Source organism: Gymnoscopelus microlampas (genome assembly GCF_963454915.1).
Source record: "Gymnoscopelus microlampas genome assembly, chromosome: 13".
Taxonomy (NCBI): Eukaryota; Metazoa; Chordata; class Actinopteri; order Myctophiformes; family Myctophidae; genus Gymnoscopelus; species Gymnoscopelus microlampas.
The window spans coordinates 27,408,905-27,431,134 of NC_139950.1; the positions used below are offsets into that span (position 1 = coordinate 27,408,905).

The 22,230-nt window shown below is 42.6% G+C and overlaps 1 protein-coding gene across 1 annotated transcript in view; it reads left to right on the plus strand.

Annotated features, from left to right (window-relative positions):
* Nucleotides 1-22,230, plus strand: part of slc24a3 (solute carrier family 24 member 3) — an 85,574-nt gene that overhangs the window by 20,729 nt on the left and 42,615 nt on the right. The window contains exon 2 of the mRNA XM_084075890.1: nucleotides 9,594-9,725. Within this exon, the coding sequence (XP_083932016.1) occupies nucleotides 9,594-9,725 (132 nt within the window). The remainder of the gene's footprint in view (nucleotides 1-9,593; nucleotides 9,726-22,230) is intronic.

The following is a 22,230-nucleotide window of genomic DNA, read 5'->3' on the forward strand; positions in this document are numbered from 1 at the left end:
TGTGTGTGTGTGTGTGTGTGTGTGTGTGTGTGTGTGTGTGTGTGTGTGTGTGTATTTTGTTACTGACCTGTGTCGTAGTAACATCATTGTGGTTGTCCATATTAAAATTAAACGGCAATTATATTGAGCACTGATGACTGAAGTACAAAGCTAATGTCTCAGATATACATATTTTTTCGGTATCATCTATCTTTCCCTCTAGCACGTGGTTATGGCGCACTGTAGATATATCCAAGGTACAATGGCCAAGGGTGTTTGTATCACATGTAGCATGTTGGAGAAGCATAGACACGTGCTCATGGCCTGATTCTCATCTCTCCAGGGACAACATTGAAGCACTGACACACACACACACACACACACACACACACACACACACACACACACACACACACACACACACACACACACACACACACACACACACACACACACACACACACACACACACACACACACACACACACACACACAGACATGCATACATACGTAGGCACACACACACACACACACACACACACACACACACACAGACACGCGCGCACACAGGCACTCGCACACATAATACAGGTTTCATGTCAGTAGGGATGATCCTTTGTGCACACATGCACATGTTAACACATATACACACATGCTGCATGTGAAAGCAGGCACATGCATAAACATAACAGCAAAACACACTTATACTGCTCATACAGTATGCATATAAATACACGCACACGCTGACATGCTCACACAAAGAACAGAAACACATTCACACTTGCACACTTGCTCACGCGCGCACACACACACAGCAGCCTGGCACAGTCAACTAATGAAGATGAATTAACAGATTAGTGTTGACAGGAAGGAGGAATGGGCGGCCATATTAACTGACGTTATGAGGTCGCCAGGGATATATAGGATACTGGCCAGTATAGGACTCACTCACACACACACACACACACACACACACACACACACACACACACACACACACACACACACACACACACACACACACACACACACACACACACACACACACACACACACACACACACACACACACACACACACACACACACAGACACACCGACACATGCACACGCATACGCACATGCATGCATGCATGCATGCATGGATTGGGGATGTGGCGAGCACGTGGTGGGAGGGTGTGACATTAGCCTATATAGGACATATACACAGGGGATGTGTGATATTTTGTGTGTGTGTGTGGGTGTGGGTGTGGGTGTGTGTGTGTGTGTGTGTGTGTGTGTGTGTGTGTGTGTGTGTGTGTGTGTGTGTGTGTGTGTGTGTGTGTGTGTGTGTTAAGAGAGAGATGGATGGATGAAAAGAGAGAAAGAGACAGGTATCGATTGACAGAGCAACAGACGAGGGGGATGTCAGATAGATTAAAATAGGGAGAATGTTTCTATTTTCATATGGTCTTTGGACAGAAATAATGCACATGTATGTGCATGCATGCACACACACACACACACACACACACACACACACACACAGAGAAAGACAGTTGTAAAGCTGAGAGATCTAGGCAGTGTAGAGCAGACCGTGAACGAGAAACAGACAGTAGGAAAGCTGAGAGGGAGACAGAGAAGGAGAAACAGACAGTAGGAAAGCTGAGAGGGAGACAATGGTGGAGAAGAGACAGACAGTAGGAAAGATGACAGGGAGACAGTGTAGGACAGACAGTAGGATACTAGTAGCACATAATATTTAATCTTTTATCGCAATAAAAACACTCTAGACAGTTTTATAATGAATTTCCATTCTCTGGATAATCATGAATATCCTCATGAACAACTTGAAAAAGCTCTGTGTCTCACGTACCAGTGTTACTTCCGAGAGAGTGCCAGTGAGCATATTCTCACACCTCTGTGAGCACAACTAAAGCCTGAAAAATGTACATGCTGACATTTTTGCACTTCAATCACTCACTCACTAGGCCAAAATCTCCTTAATTGTTTCTCACAAAACAAAAAAATCGTTCAAGGGTTCACAAAAAAAGACCACCATAGGTATAACATGATTTTTTTGTGAATGTCCTTTATGTCCTATGAGGCAATACAAATATGCGTTCCTTAATAAAAATGTAAGGCATTCATTCCAGTGTGCTTTAGTGCCATTTTATGAGTTTTAAAATGATAGCTTAAACAGATGCATTAGTGCAGTTGCTGTTTCATTTGACTTCAGTGCTGATATCATAGTCTATAGAAACAAAACTATTACTATACTATGCTATAGTATTTAGTAGTATATGACTTTAAATTGGGCAAGGGGCGTTCCCCCGCAAAAGTTGCTATTTTGGGACACCTGCCTTACCCGCAAAACACCTGCACCACCCGTTACATTATGCATAGGCGTGTGGTTTGGGCGTTACAATGATCAACCAATCACCATGCCAGATGCCATTGCCTTTAAGAGAAGATGCGCAAGCCATTATCCCCAATCCAATCTTACGCACTCCTTTATCCCTGTCTGCAGTGTTGCCAGGTTTGCTTATTATAAGCCACATTGGGCTTGCTTTTCTGAAGTTGCTTGTAAATAATGGTAGAACATTTGTGAGCTTGTAGATCGTCTATTTTCAAATAGCCAACATATATACATATTCAATTTTTTTAATGGCCGACATATATAGGTTTGAAGTGCTCATGTGGCCTATTTTAGTCGCTTCTTTTGGGCTTGTTTTCATAGACGTGGTTGCTTATTTCTCTCACAAATTCTGGCAACACATTCTCCAGCCGCATGTGGGGATTTTACATGGAAACATACACCCGACTTTTGGTTTCTAAGCTCTAGCCTTTGATTGCCTTTCAATAAAACATTTGATAGACATACGTTTCACCTACATGTTACTGATTAGAGAGAATTGTATATTTTTGTAATCAGTAACAGTTCATTATTTCCTGCGTAATCGATGAATAAAACTGACGTGTGTAATTTAGAGAGCATTGCATTGCATTGTGCAACGCACAAATTGTCTTCTTTGAATAGACTATCATCTTATATAAACAATTGACACAAGGAATTGACACTCTCCCTGATTATAGGAAAAATAGAATCACAGAGATTTATTGAGAATTAGTAGAGAGAGCGATCCTTTGAATGTTGTGCCACGCTGTGCGCCCTGGCCGTCTCCATACATCCATGCCCACGGCCACACCTCCAGCCGCAAATAGTGGAGTCGGCATAATGAATAACGGGTATAGCGGGCGCAAAATAGAGTTTAGGGACAATGCCAGCTCCCTTATCCCTAATTCACGGCTAGTGGGCCGCGGGTGCGGCTTTAGCAGTGCCAAAAATAGAGCCCAGAGTCTATCTCTCTGTGTTCCAACAGGTTCCCATGATACCTTTCATTGGCAAGCAAGGTCCCTACTCCAGATCCCTAACCACTTTTTACACGTCACTCACAGTGCGAAGCATTGTGAGTTTGTCGATTTTTGCTGTTATTGAACATTTTTGAAATTATTAATTAGGGCTCAATTTAAACTTTTTATTTGGCTTTTGCAGAGTGATAAGACATGCATACAGGTGTGCCTTGACATTTTTATTTTTGATGTGCCTTGGGCTCAAAAAATCATTGATGTATGTCATACTGGATAGTGGTAGCACAGAATGTGTTTCAAGCATTAATTTGCACGTTCCTCTGTCACTCAGTGGTGTGCAGAAAATGTGTCATCATGTCACCCCTCACTCCTACACCCTTCACCCCCTCATCACCCGGCTATGTTGCATCACCCTGGTAACCTGTGCAATGATGATGTTGGTTGTACACACTGCAGGTCTGTCTACACTGTGTGTGTGTGTGTGTGTGTGTGTGTGTGTGTGTGTGTGTGTGTGTGTGTGTGTGTGTGTGTGTGTGTGTGTGTGTGTGTGTGTGTGTGTGTGTGTGTGCGTGTGTGTGTGACTGCATTTGTGTGTTAAAGGACGACTTCACCCATTTCCAACCTATCTTAATATAATTGGTCCTCACTATTGATCATTACAGTATCGCACCATTTTTGTCTACTCGGTCGGACAGTTCAGAAACCTGCCAACCAGGAACATCATTGATGGGGAATCCAAGATAATAGAAACTGCAGGCTTTCTATTGCTAATGGAAAGTTAGCATGCTATAATGGAAGCCATTGTTCTCGCGTTAACAGAAAATAAAATACAAAAATAGAAAATTTAAGAACCCTGCCTAACTATGATGTTACTAGTAAGCGGGTTTCTGAACTGTCCACAGCCCTCCTATGAAACACAGGCCGAGTAGAAACAAATGGTACCATATAATCATGAGCATTAGTGAGGACCAATTATATGAAGATTGAAAATGGTTGAAGTCGTCCTTAAATGAGTAGTCAGAGAGAACATCTCCCGCTGTGCATTTTCAGCCAGCCTAATAGAATATACAGGAGAGAGACAGAGAGAGAGAGAGAACAAGACAGGGTCTAATAATGGGGTGGTTTCCATGTGGATCTCAGATGTTGTGTGGTCAATCTATGATGTCTGTACTCTGACGACAGTATCATCATCATGACGTCAGTTTTATTCATATTTGGGCAAAGTTTCATCCCAACCAACCTCCATTGTCTTATTACAAACATTTTAAAATGTTAAATATTTGAAGAAGTATAAAACATAGGATATGTGAAAGATATCCAGGGAGTTACTTCACTGGTCTACTGGCAGCGTGCTCAAGACATTTAGGGCTGATCGGTCCGATGATTTGCAACATTAGCCTTGGACGGACAGACACACAGACAGACAGAACCTCTTCTAGACTGCTCAGCCCCTAAGGTGCCATGCGGTAAAATTAGAGCAAGTGGATCATTCCTGCACTTGGCCTTAATGTAGTGTATTTTACACACACACACACACACACACACACACACACACACACACACACACACACACACACACACACACACACACACACACACTACAGTAACACACGCGCACACATGCGCATGCACGCGGGCACGAGCACCCCCCCCCCCCACCACACACACACACACACACAAGCATTTGCTCAGGGGAAGAGTGTGCAGAGGTCAAGAGTGTCACAACAACTGAAGCTTTGTTTGCAAGATGATAGTGACACAGTTTGGCAGTGTTCAGCCTAGTATGTTCTCTAGTCTGCAGAGCATCACGACATAGACAATGTTCTCTAGCCTGTAGAGCAGTGGTTCTCAACCAGTGGGTCGGGAACCCCAGGGGGGTCGCCACATGATTATTTTATTGTGGGGGTGAGGTGGTGGGGGTCCCCAGATTAACCTGGATTAACCTGGTGATTGGATGATCCCGTCCCTAGCAGCCGCTGATTGGTTCGTACACGCAGGGGTGCGATTGCAAGTAGCTCTACTCTGTGAGCGATCCCAGATGCAGGGTGGTAGTGAAACTCAATACCGCCCTCATCTGGCAGGTCAGGTTATCCCCAGATGACAGTAAAGAGTAAAGTTACAATTTACTTAAGACAACAAAAGTAAATAAATTAAACTAGAAAAAGTGTTCAGGTCTCCGCCAGGTCAGGTAGGTTATTGTGGGCCAGGAATGTTTATGGAATATGAAGAATCATCTTGATCACATCACTATAGAGATAATGTCTACCGATCTGCGTGATGTTTGGACAAAATCTGAAGGAGTAATATCAAAAAATGTGTTTTGCAAAAATCGGTGAGGCCTACTTATGTTGTACATAAGTAGGCCTCATGGTGGCGCTATAAAAGGCAAGTGTGAAAACTTTAGGGCAAAGGTTTTACCGTGGCCTCTAAGGAGTGAGCATACAAAGCTTTACACAGATCGGTGTAGTTATAGGTAAAGAGCGCCACCATGAGGCTCATTTGAAAAATATCAAGTGGCATTTCTTCCTCGGCCTAGTGGGAATATGTGTGTAAATTTCACGAAAACGCATGCTGTGTTCATGATTTGAGACATTTTGTTCAAAACGGAGCACTCCTGAAAACTTTGGAAGCCAATCTTAGTCAATCAGGATGGAATATGAAAAATCTGCAAGAACCGTTTGGTTTAATGACTATTGAGATACTGTGTACTGATATGCGTGATGTTTGGAGTTGGACAAAATCTGTAGGATTAATATTTTTAAAAATAATGGCCTCCTGGTGGCGCTATAACAGGCCGATCTGAAAAATTTGGGGCAGAGGTTCTGCTCTGGCATCCAGACAGTGTGCGTGCACAGTTTTGCTGCGATCAGCCCAACGGTGCCATTGATTAGCTGGTCACAGACGGGCACACACACAGACACACGCACGCACCCCGAGGCGTTGTGAGCTTCTGATCGGCACAACATTTTTCACAATATTTATCTGTGGACCGAGTCAAACTAAATGTAATGCCTCAACTCCTACAATTCCAAGTGCTTGTCAGGGTGGAGGGTCCCCAGTTCAAATATGATTCTTTTTGGGGGTCCCCAGTTCAAATGATTGTTTTGGGGGGTCCCCAGTGGGGGGTCCCCAGTTCAAATATGATTATTTTTGGGGTCGCAGCCTGAAAAGGTTGAGAACCACAGCTGTAGAGCATCACAACATAGATGGGAAATTTGCTTTTAAAGGGACACTATCATGCTGTTGATGTGCATCTCATTTAATTGTTTGACTATTATCATAGTCAATAGAAACTACATTGACACTACAATCCATATATTCTGTGTGTTTTAGCCTTACTCTGTGTACTTCCTACAATTTCTGACAGCAAAACAGCTTCATTTATATTTTTTTTAAGTCAACATTGCTGTTTTGCCAAACTCAATGAACAAGAACAATGCCACAGCCACCGAGGGTAGTGGCTAAAAAACAGGATTAAGGCTTGTAGATTTCATATTCACGGATTTTACCCCAGTGACATCTCTGGGGTACACTTTTGAGCACATACAACTTAAGCGGTATTTTGTCACACAGCAGAATGCAGAGTTGTATTGTACAGTATGGCTGCAAGTGGAACATTAACCTTGAATAGAGTGGCTAATTTGTGTTTTGTTGGATGACCAATTTGCTCGACGAAAAGAATGGATGTTCAACTGATGGAAATGAAATGACAATGCAGTTATATTTGTCAAATAGCACAGCGTGCGATTATATTATAAATGAGGCTTCATCCTGCTGGTTTCTGTCCTAGCCTCATGATTACAATATGTAGTGATATCTCTTCACTCCATCCCTCCGTCCTTCCCTCTCCTTCCCCGCTCCTCTCCTCCTTTTCCTCTTCCTCTCCATAATTGCCTGTCCTCTTTGTCCTTGTGTGTGTCTCCTTCCTCCTCTCCATTGTTCTCTCTCCTCTGCTTAAATTGTCTCTCACCACCTTCTGTCTCCGTCTCTGCCTCTCCTGTTTCACTCCATCCTCTCCTCTCTTCTCCCCTTCACCCTTCCCCTCCCCTTCCCCCTTCCCCCTCGTCTCCTCCATCACGTTGCAGGAGTCTGAAGCGTTTCATATTTCTCTGTGTGGATAAATATATCCAGTCCTCTGCTGTGGCTATTTTTAGTCGGGCCTCAGCACGGCCGTCACTCAAGAACCCACATCCCCATCGCGTGGTGGGGAGAGAGGATGGGGGGGGGGGGCTGGAGGATACGGTGACCCAGATGACAATGAGCTAGCACTCTGCCCCACAGACCACCCAGCCTATATATGTTGTACTGTATTAGAATCCACCGATCAAATTATTTCAGTGTAAGATTCAAATACTGAGGCCCAACATACCTTATGAATGCCTAAGGATACAGTGAGCATCTTCTCCTTTATTAAACTTTGGACGTCATGCAAGGGCAGAGAGCAAAAAATAGTTTTCTCTCTCTGTCGCACACATACACACAACAATGATGTAAACAGTGCGATGTCTCATCTTCCTCCTGCTTTTATTCGTCAGAGGAAATTCAGGGACACACATTTGCAGGGAAATAAGGAGTGTCAACTAGGACCATAGTTTGTGCTGTCTGCCGCCCGCATGCTTGTACCGGGTCAATTGGCGTATAGCGAGGCACACACACTCACCCGTTGTTATTTTTGTCACTTTAGTTGGTGGAGGCTCACCCAGACACCTCCAAAATCATACAAACCCACTTTATATATGTTATGCTTGTCACTTACTGTAGGTATGAATCCCTCAAGCTGGAAGAATATTTTGTTTTTTGGTGTATTTTATTTTAACTCACACTCTAGCCTCAAGGCCAATGAGTTGATCATCCAAAGACATGTTTATACTATGGTTAGGGTTATTCACACCCCCCCCCCCCCCACCCCATAAGGAAATCTAACATGATTTTAGTACATAGTAGATATCTACTTAGAAATTCTTGTTTGAGTTAACCGGGATAATTTATGTCGTACAACAAAACCTGAAACTGTAATAGCCTTATGTTTAACGTACACCTTACATTATGCATACATTTAAAAATGAATTGCTATCTCAGCTTTATTAGAGACATATTATGTTATCATATACTGTAACTAGGGCCTGATTGCTTGCTCAACATAACGTTTGGATGAAACCAACACAAAAGTGACATAACAGGTACTGTGTGTTTACGTACAGTTACAGTATACTACATATCTTGGTCCTGGGTTCGTTTCTTGCCCTAGTCCTGTCTGTGTGATGGATCGATATGTTTCTGTAAACCAGGTCATGGGAGCGAGCTCCCATGACCTGGTTGGCCAGTTGCTTATCTGAGGTGCAGCAGCAGGCTAAAATACTTCCATCAACCATTCTAGCCATTGCACAGCTCCACTAGTCATAAACACACAGATACACTCTACATGTGCAGTACATACTGTACACTAGTGATGCGCGGGTTAACCCGTAACCCGCGGGTCAACCCGCGGCGCGGGTGAGTCGAGTCAGAATTTCGGAGAAAATTGTGCGGGCTGCGGGTGAGCGGGTCACGCGCTCTCACACGCAAAAAAAATAAAAATAATAACATGCTCTTGTTTTGTCTTTATTCCTAATAAGAATAAGAATACTAACAATAAAACAGTTTGAATACACTTGGGGATTATTTTCTAACCATGATTTTACAGAATAAAAAAAAAATCGCGGGTCGCGGGGCGGGTTGAGCCGTAGATTTATATATGGGTTCGCGGGGCGGGTTGAGGCGGGTTGGGTTCCGTCGCGGGGCGGGGCGGGCGGGTCATGAAAAAACCCGACCCGCGCATCCTGTGCTGGCTGGTATCTGGACCCGTTAGGGTCCATTTGGTTCCATTTGTACACTCTCACTCTCTCTCTCTCTCTCTCTCTCTCTCTCTCTCTCTCTCTCTCTCTCTCTCTCTCTCTCATACATTTGCAGTAGTCCACAGTACAGTAGGTCCACAGGATCATACCTAAGAACGACTGCACTAACTAATGTATCATGCATGGAATAATTATGCATAATACATAATAATTTACACCTTTAATGGTTTACAGTTATAATGCAGTAGCCTACTTACGTAATGCCAAAGCCAAGATACAGTAAGGGTGTAAAATTGTTATTATTGTAGTTATTAAAATGATTTATTTTGGTTTAATTTATTTTATTTGACATGCTCAAGCACCAAATGCATTGCAATGTCTGTAGCGAAATGCTAATTGAAACTAATCAGTCTCTCTGTGTGTGTTTCAGGCTATGATGTGTTCAGCTCCTTGCATAAGGAGGTGGGGGAGGAGGCGCGATGGGAAAGACGTCATCTCCTGCAAGATATCAGCTACGATAATGAATCAGAGGTCGTCAAGTCTAGAAACTGCACCGAACCAGGTGAGTGCATTTGTGTAATGCTTAATTCCTACTTTGTCGCATGACTGTGTTGCTCGATGAAATCACACACTGTACCTCTGGTAAGGGCAGCTGAATTCATGTAGAAGGCTGCTGACATGACTGCTAACATTGGAAGCACGCACACACACACACACACACACACACACACACACACACACACACACGCCCACATACACACCCGGACGGATGGACAGGAGCAAAAACATAATCTCTGGCCTCGGGCCGTCCCGCCTGGCATAGCCGATGAGAAAGCAAAGAGAGAGAGAACAGGAGGGAGGCTAACCCTGAGATGAAACACAAGTAGAGAACAGAGATGTCTCCCAGGTAGGAGATGTTGTTGTGCTGCTGGCTGGCCAAGAACGCGTCTCTGTATTGGAACAACTTATGTTTTCTTTCTCTGCGGGCGTGTGTGTGTGTGTGTGTGTGTGTGTGTGTGTGTGTGTGTGTGTGTGTGCGTCTGCGTGCCTGTGTGCGTGTCTTCCCTGTGGTGCTGTGTGTGTGTGTGTGTGTGTGTGTGTGTGTGTGTGTGTGTGTGTATTTTCCATAAGAGATCCTGGGGATTTACAAGGCTGACGTCCTGCCAAGCATCCTCTTGATCTCACTGTAAACACACCACCCACCGATCACACACAAACGCATACTGCACAAATACAGTAGTACACATGTACTTGTGCTTGTACATGTACAAACAAACATACACACATGCACATACAACACATATAAACACAATGACATGCAAACACTCTTGCATGTACATTAGCATGATTACAGCCACAAGGCTCCCACTTCTCTGCAACTTCAAGCTGGTCAGATGAAACCAGGAATGACTGCCTATGAAGCCTAACTTATATGTTGTAGCGCATTGGTTCTCAAAGTGGGGTCCGGAGACCACCAGGGGTCCTTGAGGGAGTTCCAGGGGGTCCCCAGCTATATGATAGTTAGTTAGGAACCAAATTGACCCTTATGTGTCTTTAACTCGGGGAGTGTACAAATGGAACCAAATGAACCCATTTGGTTCCATTTGTACACTCTCAGAGTTAAATTGACATTGATTTTACCATATGAATTGGGGTCCCAGAGATAGAAATGCCATTAAATGGGGGTCCGTAGCCTAATGCATGTCAAACTCTATGAGTGGCAGGGATGTGCTTGAATGACCAAAATCATTTTCTGATCTTAGTAACGAATACCCCCCCCCCCATCCTTATTTCTCCCTTGCCTTCTTTGTATCTTTCTCTGCATCTTTCTGCTATTGTTCTTTGGAGAGTTGAGATGATCCAGGGCACCAGCTAAAATACATTATTGGAGGCAAGACGTCTTATAGCAGCAGCAGTGTATTCAAATCTACTCTCTTACATCATCAGTCTTAATGAATACCATGCTCAATTGAATCGTGTGTGTGTGTGTGTGTGTGTGTGTGTGTGTGTGTGTGTGTGTGTGTGTGTGTGTGTGTGTGTGTGTGTGTGTGTGTGTGTGTGTGTGTGTGTGTGTGTGTGTGTGTGTGTGTGTGTGTGTGTGTGTGCGTGCGTGCGTGCGTGCGTGCGTGCGTGCGTGCGTGCGTGCGTGCGTGCGTGCGTGCGTGCGTGCGTGCGTGCGTGTGTGTGTGTTCCTCTACATAAGGTTATATTTAGACTGCATAGTGTTGGCTGTTTATGTTTAATCAGCCATTATCTCAGGATCTCTAATTACTTTAATAGGCTTGTTCCTGCCTTCCCTCCATTTATTTCATCACTTCTCTGTTGCTCTCTATCACTTTTTGCCTCTCTCTCTCTGTCTCCGTCTGTCTATCACTCTCACTCAAATTAATAAAACCTTTATCTACATGCATTTGCGTTTCAATTCCTGGTTTGAGACCAGCCTTCAATCAGTCTCAGAATGTATGTACGACAAAGTGTCAATCAATAATTTACCTTTTTGACCATTGACCGCCAATTGGGCCATATGTCAGATAAATGAGTCAGAGATGTAATATGTTGTCGCTGTATACGCTAATTTACTTTGTTGTATGACTGTGTAGTGAAAGTAGTTGGCTATTGTCACTACACAGTCATACAACAAAGTAAATTAGCTAATTATATGGGTTTTATAACTATTTAACTAATGAAAAGTACTGTATTAGCAAGAGCTTGTGACTAAATAATATCTGCATTCTATCCATTGGAACACACAATCTTGGACATACAGGGTTTCTGCCCAGCAGTAACGATATGAAGTATCATGGCTTTGTGTTGTGATTTGACCATGTTACAGTTTGTTGAGTCATTGAGGACGGAGTGACATTTCTAGGTACTGTATATAGCAGTGGTTCTCAAAGTTATATATATACCTTTGAGAATATATATTTTATACTTTATATAGTATAAAATATGGTTAAAGTGGTTCAAATGATTGTGACGCTATATTAACACATTTTGCTGGGAACCCCCTGGTAACCCCCTAAGGACCCCTTGGGGTCCCCGGACCCCAGTTTCAGAACCACCGGTATACAATACTTTGCGGCTCAACTAACAGCGGAAAATCTCATTTCAGTCCGAGAAAGCAAATCACAGAGAGAAAAAAAAAATGCATGCCTTTCTCTCAGTCACCCCATTACCATCTGGTTAATTCTCATCCCTCAAGCTCTTTAACTCTCTCTCTCTCTCTCTCTCTCTCTCTCTCTCTCTCTCTCTCTCTCTCTCTCTCTCTCTCTTCTTTCTCTCTCTATTCTTTCCCTCTGTTTTCCTGTTGTCATCGGTTTATCCCCCCCTCTTCCTCTCTCTCTAACTCTTGCTGTCTGTTATTTCTAGTTATTTTTTATTGCAACAGTTATCTGATCATTTTAACATCACAGAGCTTTGCATCATGCGGACTACTGTGGGAGAAACTCATTTCTAAAGAAATTCTTAGCCGACTAATAATCATAGGAACTTGTTGACTTACCAATTTCTTTTATCAACAAAGCCGTAAAATTGTGACTGCTCTACAGTAATCACATAAAACCTCTCAGAAAATATGCTCATGGTAAATTATGTAAGGTAGTGTCAGGCAAATCTGGCAGATTGATAACGATTGTCTTCAAGCAGCATGCAAGATCATTTGTTCAAAGTAAATCAAAATGTATGTACAGTACAGTAATCAGAATTGATTATAAACACCCCCTATAGCTCTGTGCCTTTTCATAATCACAAGCAATCCCAAAACAATTATTGTCATCAGGTTGGTTATTTGTAATTGCATATTTCCTCTGGACAGCAGCACGAGAGAGAGAGAGAGAGAGAGAGAGAGAGAGAGAGAGAGAGAGAGAGAGAGAGAGAGAGAGAGAGAGAGAGAGAGAGAGAGAGAGAGAGAGAGAGAGAGAGAGAGAGAGAGAGAGAGAGAGAGAGAGAGAGAGAGAGAGAGAGAGAGAGAGAGAGAGAGAGAGAGAGAGAGAGAGAGAGAGAGAGAGAGAGAGAGAGAGAGAGAGAGAGAGAGAGAGAGAGAGAGAGAGAGAGAGAGACATGTCATAGACTTCACACTTATGATTATGAACGTATTATTTTTAAGAGTTTATGGAACGCACTCTTTTCTGTCGAAAGAAGCTTTTATTTTATACTCTTGTTGAGATTTTGCGCCCATATGATTTGATCAGCAAGGCTAAATTACAGTATATTAAAATTGTATTCTCTATCTATGTCAGGCATTTATAGAGAACGTATGTATTCTAAGCTCTTGTCTGAAAATATAATCAAGAATCAGAGTACCTTGTGACTTTTCCCACTCTGTTTTTTATTTTTGTGGTAGTAGTGTGTATCATACAGTTGGGGTACACAATGTGAAAGAAGATGATAAAGGTGGTTGGGAAGATGAGAATAAATGGCTCCCTGGCAGGCCATACTACTTCTGAAGCTGGTGGAATGATACAAAAGTGCACATAAGTGTCAGCATAAGTTAGATAAGTTAAATAAGTTCCATATTAGAAGTAGCAAACGAGGGTAACGTGTTACAGTATTATCTTCCTTTTAGCAGTAAGGAGTAATATAAAGCATTAGTAATACGATTTCAGTGTTACACCTACAAAAGTAGCATGTTACAAAAGTAGCATGTTAAATTAATATCTTACTTAAGTAACAGAGTAATATAAGATTACGTTACTAATAAGATTTCAGTAATATAGCTACAGTATGTCAAGTAATTCTTTACAATCCGCATTACCACCTGCAACTTCAATAAAACAACATTAGCGCGTACATTCATTACAGAGTTGAAGTTGATTCTGGCTGCTTACTTGAAATTCCCTTACTAGTACAGAGATAACTTGTTGCCAGATCCTGCTTGCAAAAATGTCTCTGAAGATTTTAATCCACTACCCATGATATGTTAAAAAATCCTGTTGGTTGTCGTCTTAGTATTTCCTCAATAGCATGGTCATAATGTATCAGAACCAAGATGTACAGAAGGTACAGTAGAGGGAGACCTATCATAGCGATAGTTTCAGTAGACAAAGTCAAGTTTTAAGTTACTGTAGTCGACTGACTGCGAAATATCCTGCTGCCTTTAACTTCCTATGTTTCACTTCATTTCAGACATTTAATTGTCTTTAGATTGTAGCATACAATCAGCCTAATATGTGTAAGCGGTTTGTTAAGAAGGATTTAACAAAAAAAGAACATCAACATTTCAACAGATGAAGTACAGCTATAGACAATTTGTTGGGTATCAATTTTCTATTGCAGCTTATTGAAACAATGAATATTGTATTATAGCTCAATTCAATTATCTGAATAATCAGATCTCATGTCTAGGATTTTTACTCATTACAACTCGTCAGAGAGTATAGTCAGGGCTTAAGCAGTTAGCACACCAAATACAGGCAAAGATGTCAAGTGTGGGTACTTGCCTGGTTCTCTGTAACGTTGTGGATATCCAAGCACTGTCTTATACTCCAGTGTACAGTAGCAATCGTTACTGTCCTATCCTTGCAAATGTTTAATGTGGTTTTTGACATAAGATGAACCAGCACAGAGGTTGTGGGTTCGAATCCACCTTGGTGCCTCCGGCTTTGTCGAGCGTCTATACGAACACAACTTGGACCGTGTTCGGGGGAGGGAAGTCGGGCGGGGTGGGTGATATCACTGCATGTATTCCTATACGGGCTGGAGCGGTACCTGTCAGCAGGGAGTGTTGGGCGGGAGGAGTAGGGCGAAGGCTCTACGTCCTTCCGGTGGGGGCTCCTCACTGGCAGGTGAGTCAGTAGGATACAACGGCAGTGACAACACACAAATGTGTGTTGGGAAGAATCAATTGGAATAACGACTAAATTGGGGGGGGAAAGGTGTAAAAAGAAAAGAAAAAAAAAGATGAAGTTGACGATAGACAAAAAGGTTTCAGGGAGAAATGGTTATACTGTACAAAAGGTCTGACTGTCACGGTAGTGATCCATCATCCACACATTGTTATGTGGTCATGTTTCCCTAACTAAGTTGTGTCGCTCTCTGCTAATCACTTGTGGGCAGCTGAGTCGAATCTCCTCAAATCTGCCATCATGATGTAAGCCATGTCAGTCAGGTAGCCCAGGTTAATCCATTAAAAATGACTTTTTTTCTATCGACCCCATGGAGACTTGAATTCATGGATATTTCTTTGTTTTTGTCGCATTTCTAAGCCAATAACTGGATGACCAGCAGACGAGTAGGCAGTGGTTCTGGTAGGAGATACAAAGGAACATTTTTTACGGCAATATTTGCCTCTTGGGGGGGTCCCTGGAACAAAATATTTTGAGATGGGGTCCACTGCCAAATGCATATCATTTTGGGGTATTTTCACATCTAACTTGAGAGTTGACCTGGTGAATATAATGTAGTTTATTGACTTAGAAGATTCCCAATATACAGTATAAGGAACACATAGTCGATTGAATAGCTGTTAATAACATTGTGCTTCATAAATATGTAAGCTGAATATTAAAACACACACACACACACACACACACACACACACACACACACACACACACACACACACACACACACACACACACACACACACACACACACACACACACACACACACACATACATACGTACACAGGGAGAAGATAATACATAGAGAGAGATAGAAAGGGGGCATATAATGAGTGATGGAGTGAATGACAGAGACAGGGAGAGATGGATGGATGGCTTTAGAGAGTAGAATTAAAGAAAGAGAGGGAGAGTATGAAATGGCAGGGTTTTCCAGGTTGCCGAGTCATGGAGTGGACACTAGACACACATTCACCACTTTTTAACAATTCAGTGTTTCTAGTCTGTTTCTAATCACTGTACGTAGCAGTAAGCAGGAGACCGGCAAATCTTGCCCGTCACTTCTGGTCTTGCCTAAGGCTAAAATTTTGCACTTATTTTTTGACTACACACCAAAAGCCTTTAATAAAAATATTGCACCTGACCCACTACTTCCTATTTTTGGATCAGTGGTAGTTAACCTCTCTATGAACCATGGGCACACTGCTGGCCAAGCATTACAACAGTGGAAGTCAGAGGTTAGTCCTCTGTTCTAGCCGTGGCTTAGAGATTTGGTGAATGTACCATTATGGAGAGACTTTGTAACAAATGTATCAATAATGATAATATCTTCTTGAAAATAGAAGCCGCTGTTCGATAAGTGGTCAGTCTCTTGTGATAAGGTTCGTGCTCCCCTTGTACCTGAGAACATACTGTATGTTATTTCTTCTGTGTAAGTTTATGTGTATAGTACCTGTATATCACGTTAGATGTAAACTTTTTTTTATATTCTTTTGGCTGGTATTTGTTTTATTTAGTCAAACTGTTATGCTCTGTTTTCATTTCATTTTCAGTACATTGTTTTCCCCCTTCTCCATTGTACTTTTTCTTTACCTATCTTTTAATGTGTGCTTGTTGGGAGGGTGTTGGGTGGGAGGGTTTTGTCAAAAAAAGGATTTATCTTTTCCTCAATTGTTTTGACAGGCAGAGGGTGACGCTGTCACGGCACACATGCTCACGCACAGGGTTTTGATTATACGCTGTGACAGTGCAGTGTGTTGGATTAGGAATAATCATGTTTACATTGCAGAATCTCCTCATGCACTGCAAGCAAGAGCCTTCTACCTCATTATTTTGTGTGTGTGTGTGTGTGTGTGTGTGTGTGTGTGTGTGTGTGTGTGTGTGTGTGTGTGTGTGTGTGTGTGTGTGTGTGTGTGTGTGTGTGTGTGTGTGTGTGTGTGTGTGTGTGTGTGTGTGTGTGTGTGCGCGCGCGCGTGTCTGTGTGTCTGTGTGCGTGCGTACCTGTACAGAAAGTCTAAAGAAATACACTACATACACTGTCTCACTCTTTCTTAGCTTTCCTACTGTTTGTCTTTCCTACACTTTCTCCTTCTCAGCTGTGCTACTGTCTATCTCCCCTAGTAGTGATGCGCTGGTCGTTTTTTTTCATGACTCGGCCCGCCCCGCCACGGAACCCAACCCGCCCCGCGAACCCATATATAAATCTATGGCTCAACCCGCCCCGCGACCCGCGATTTTTTTTTATTCTGTAAAATCATGGTTAGAAAATAATCCCCAAGTGTATTCAAACTGTTTTATTGTTATTATTCTTATTCTTATTAGGAATAAAGACAAAACAAGAGCATGTTATTTATTTTAATTTTTTTGCGTGTGAGAGCGCGTGACCCGCTCACCCGCAGCCCGCATAATTGCCTCCGAAATTCTGACTCGACCCACCCGCGCTGCGGGTTGACCCTTGGCGGGTTACGGGTCAACCCGCGCATCACTATCCCCTAGACTGTCTCACTGTCAGCCATCCTACAGTTTGTAGTTAATATTTAGAATGGACTGTCCACTCTCCATTGAATACATAATGTGATGTTCCTCTGCTGATGTTCTTGGTTTTCAACTGTCAGAACATCTCATAAACTACTTTTCATTCCTGGCCTCTCTTGAGGAATGCTGTTTTTGACATCAGCTTCACCTAAGAAGAACTTAACAATTGATCATGTTCTTTTCCTATTTAATTATTGTAATTATGCAATTGAAATGGAATTTAAAGGGTTACGCTCCTATGCTCTCATAATCTCTCCTCTCCTCAGTCCTTCTCTACCCTATTTTCTCTCCTCAGTTGAAGAAGGGTTTTCACCATGTCCAACCCTTTTAAAATAGAGATAAACAGACAGACAGACAGATGCAGTTTGATAGATGCTGTAGGTGGATGGACAAGCACAGTGGCTCCTTTAAGGCCCCTGGGCGAGTGGCCCTGGAGGCCTGGTCCTCAATGGCAGCCTGAGGAGGAAAGACAGAGGACACAGAGACAGTCAGATATGACAGGAGGTCTTCTGAGCATTGAGGATGGGCTTGTGTGTGTTTGTGTGTGTTTTTTTGCCTATCCACTGTGAATGTGTATCCATGTGCATCTTGGTGTGTGTGTATACCGTTGGGTATGTGTGTACGTGTGTGACTTGTGTGTGTGTGTGTGTGTGTGTGTGTGTGTGTGTGTGTGTGTGTGTGTGTGTGTGTGTGTGTGTGTTTACCAAGCTGCGTCCTCCTTGCCTGCAGCCCATCTGTCACTCTAAGGAAGCTCAATAAGCATGTCAGAGACTACAGGCCAGCTGGGAAGGCAGAGATGTGTGTTTGTGCGTGCGCGCATGTGCACGCATGTGCGCGTGCATGTATGCGGGGGTCAGGGGGTGTGGGAGTGGTGTGCGAATGTGCGTCAACTGATTTCCTGTTCACCACTTAAATCATCTTGACAGTAAATTGAACCTGAGTAGGCTCTGTCTGTACTAGGACTACACCACAAGCTCACAATGTGTTGTAATCTGATATCTGAGACAGGACAAGAAAAGTATGCCAAGAACTCAAACAAGAACATCTAATGTGAAGCTAATTTGTCATACTGAAATTCTTCACACATGTCACTGAAACTGAGTCTTCCAGTTGAAAAGTGTCTATTAACTTAGAAGTTAATGAGGAAATGATCTGTCAACTGCACGCACATCCTTAAAAGTACAATGGAACAATGGATGTGCCTTCAACAAAGGCTTGAAGCCTTTGTTCCTTAACACAAACTTGTAGCATTTAGACAATCAATATATTACCTTGAGGGAGGAGATATTCAACACAAACATGTAGCACTTCTCCACATAATCTGCACGGTATGGTACAGGATGGCATGGCATCCTTTTTTCACTCTCCACTGCCAGCTGGCCCTCTCTGGGCCGCACTACCCTGACCCTTTTTTAGCAACCCCTCTGGTGCAGTTAGTCTGGGGTATAGTACTTTTGTTACTAACCTTGCTGAATAGGTAGAATTATGCCACCCTTAATGACACGTTAGGTCTGTCGACAGCCCAAACAAACGGAGAGCTGTGACAAAAGATAATATTGGTATGGCTAGAAAGGTCCTCCTTCTGAAAATGCACGTATTTTTCTAATTGTTTATCATTGTACAACTAAAACGCTTCTCTTCATGAAATATGTTGATATTTTTACTGGGTCTAGATCGATGAGATCGACTATGCAGATAACCGGATCTATCATTGTTGTGATGACTGTAACGTTGGCAAGGGAGTTACAATACACACACATACTAAATTAGCCGAGAGCTATGGCCGTTTGAACGTGGCTTTTTTTTGCAAAATAAGCAGAAAACAACAAAGATGTGAAAATTTGACTTTTATAAATCCTTTAACATGAAAGGTGCCTAGCTTTTTTTGGTTGTGATCACGTGATTTCTGGGTGTTCTCTTCTTCGGTGGTGCTTGGATCATTCACAGCCACCCCCCCCCTTTTTTGATCTATGAAAGGTACGTCTTTGGGACGGGGAGTCTAACTCTAAAGACAATTTTGTTACCAGACTAAGAGAGAAAGCAGAGACATGTGACTGGGGAACTGAGAGATGAAATGAGTTGTGACAAGATTGTACTGGATGTTGCAAACGAGGGCACTAGAGGCTGTTAAGGGAGAAACATCTAAAACTAATCTCTACTATAGAAATGCCGTGCAACCGAACAGGCTGACATCATCACTATGAGAACGATGGACATGACGTCAGTGAGTGCGTCAGCTGACGCTGTTCATGCTGTTGACAACCCACGGTTCAGACCAAACCAATGGAAACCGAAACAGAAAGTCACAGACACGGACAGCACATGCAGATATTGTGGCAATGCACATGCAAGAGGCAGAGAACGCATATTGTTTATATTCTGTTCTTGCACTCATCATGGGCTATTGTGAGTTGTTAATGCACAATTTTGTTGTCTAAATTAATGCTACAAACAAAAGAAAAGTCAGATTTCTGAAATACTGTTTTAAATTGACTGCTCTAATTTGACTCCCTGTTACCCTGCAGTCCAATGTGATGAAACACCTACCCAAGTTCACAAGGGCATTATCATACAGATTTGCTTATTGGAAGAATGTCTTCATGTAAGAAGGTCTTTATGTGATACCGTAGTTATTCTTTCCACAATTCATAGCCCCTATTCCCATGTTTTCCTTCTCAGCTCATTCTAATTTAGCAGGTCTTGTCCAGTATGCTTTCTGTGGACAATTTGTAATGCTTAATGGAGACGCAACAAGTCTTGCTGAAATAGCCTACTGTATATGGTTAACCATTTATTGCAACAATGTTGCACACTGTTTGGAGGTGTGCCTCTGCTCCTGTGATGCTCCAAAATAAAATATGTACAAGCAGTACACACTCTGAGCCCACAACCCCCATAGGACATAGCTATTAAATTAATGTGATGATAGACCCATGAGCCTATATCAATGTACATGTGCTGAATGAAGTCATAAATGCTAAAACAGGAGGAGGCTGGGGATGTGGTGGGAGTGTGATCTCTGACAAGCTGGCATTGGTGATAGCAGACAAGTCTGCTGAACATGGAGGAGTGAATCCCAGTCTGTTTAAATGGACTACTGCTTGCTTACTACACAACTCACCTTCAGTCGTGTTGTGTTATTGGAGAGTATATGTCGCCAGATAACTAACATGCTTGCCTGAACTTCATATAATAAACAATTGTTAATGACAAATCTATCACTTAGTTACCTAAGTCGCTATGCTGACTCCCCCCCCACCCCCACGCACACACACTCACACAAAAGACAGACACACTCTCAAAGACAAACTGTTTTGCACATGCAAACACACACGCTCATGCACGCACGCACGCACACGCGCACACACGCATGCACGTGCACACACACACACACACACACACACACACACACACACACACACACACACACACACACACAGAAAACAGGGCTTAAATGTCATATTACTCAGCACAGTGATGGCAAGGCAAGCTACATGCAAAGTGTCAGACAGCATCAGTGTCGTCTAGGTGTTTTTAGTGTGTGTGTGTGTGTGTGTGTGTGTGTGTGTGTGTGTGTGTGTGTGTGTGTGTGTGTGTGTGTGTGTGTGTGTGTGTGTGTGTGTGTGTGTGTGTGTGTGTGTGTGTGTGTGTGTGTGTGTGTGTGTGTGTGTGTGTGTGTGTGTGTGTGTGTGTGTGTGTGCGTGCCTGTAGAAGAGGAAGGCCAACTTCTAAGCCCACAGTACATCCTCTGTGTTGGAGGCTGTGGCCAGCCTGCCAGGCTGTACAAGCACTGCCCTCGAGCACAACCAATCAGATCAACACCCTAAGCACTATGCATTTTATAACAAATGCATGACTTTTTACATCACTTGAAAACATGGCAGGCATGCTGAGTCTGCTGACAGAAGCGAGCTTTCCCTCTTCTTTCTCTTTTTTTTGGTGGGGGGTTTGGAATTCTTTAACCACAGAGGATAGGGTGCTAATTGAAAGATATTTATACATTTGAACTTGCAGCTATTCTCATACAATTGGCTACAAATTATTTCTAAGTTATATAACATCCATTACTGTAGGATGTTAAAGCTGCAATCCATAAGTTTCATGTTTCAATTTGTTGCATTATAATATATAATAGTAATAAAAAAAATGTAAGTGTCATTTACCCTGAAGACGGCAATTCCTTTTTTAGAGCTTAGCACGAGGGAAAAGTAAAGTGAAAAGTACATTACTGTATTACCGAAAACAGTAATAGTTAACAATTGGATTATTATAATCCAATCCATTAAGTCAGTAAATCAGAAGTATTAGTGAGTATATGTGTCAAGTATGGTGGGAAAAATGAAGTGTAAAACAAAATAATCAAAAAAGGCAAAGCCAAACTAAACAAAAAGAGCTTTCTTCTGCCGGTCGAGGACAACTTTGAAAAGGGTAGCATATAGTTTGCAAGACAAATTAACCATGATGCACTGCGCAAACAGTCAGAGATGGTTGAGTTTAGGCATAATAAGTTTGTTAAGAGGTAATGTTTGCATTTTGAACAAAATTAAAGTCCAGGTACTCTGAATTAAGCTGATGGCTCTAACTACCAAGCACCTGTTTAGACAGAGAACCAGAGCAAAACAAGGCCTGACAGACAGGGCCAGAGGGTTGTCACAAGTTATAACATGGGTGTTTGTGCATGAGGGCACACATGC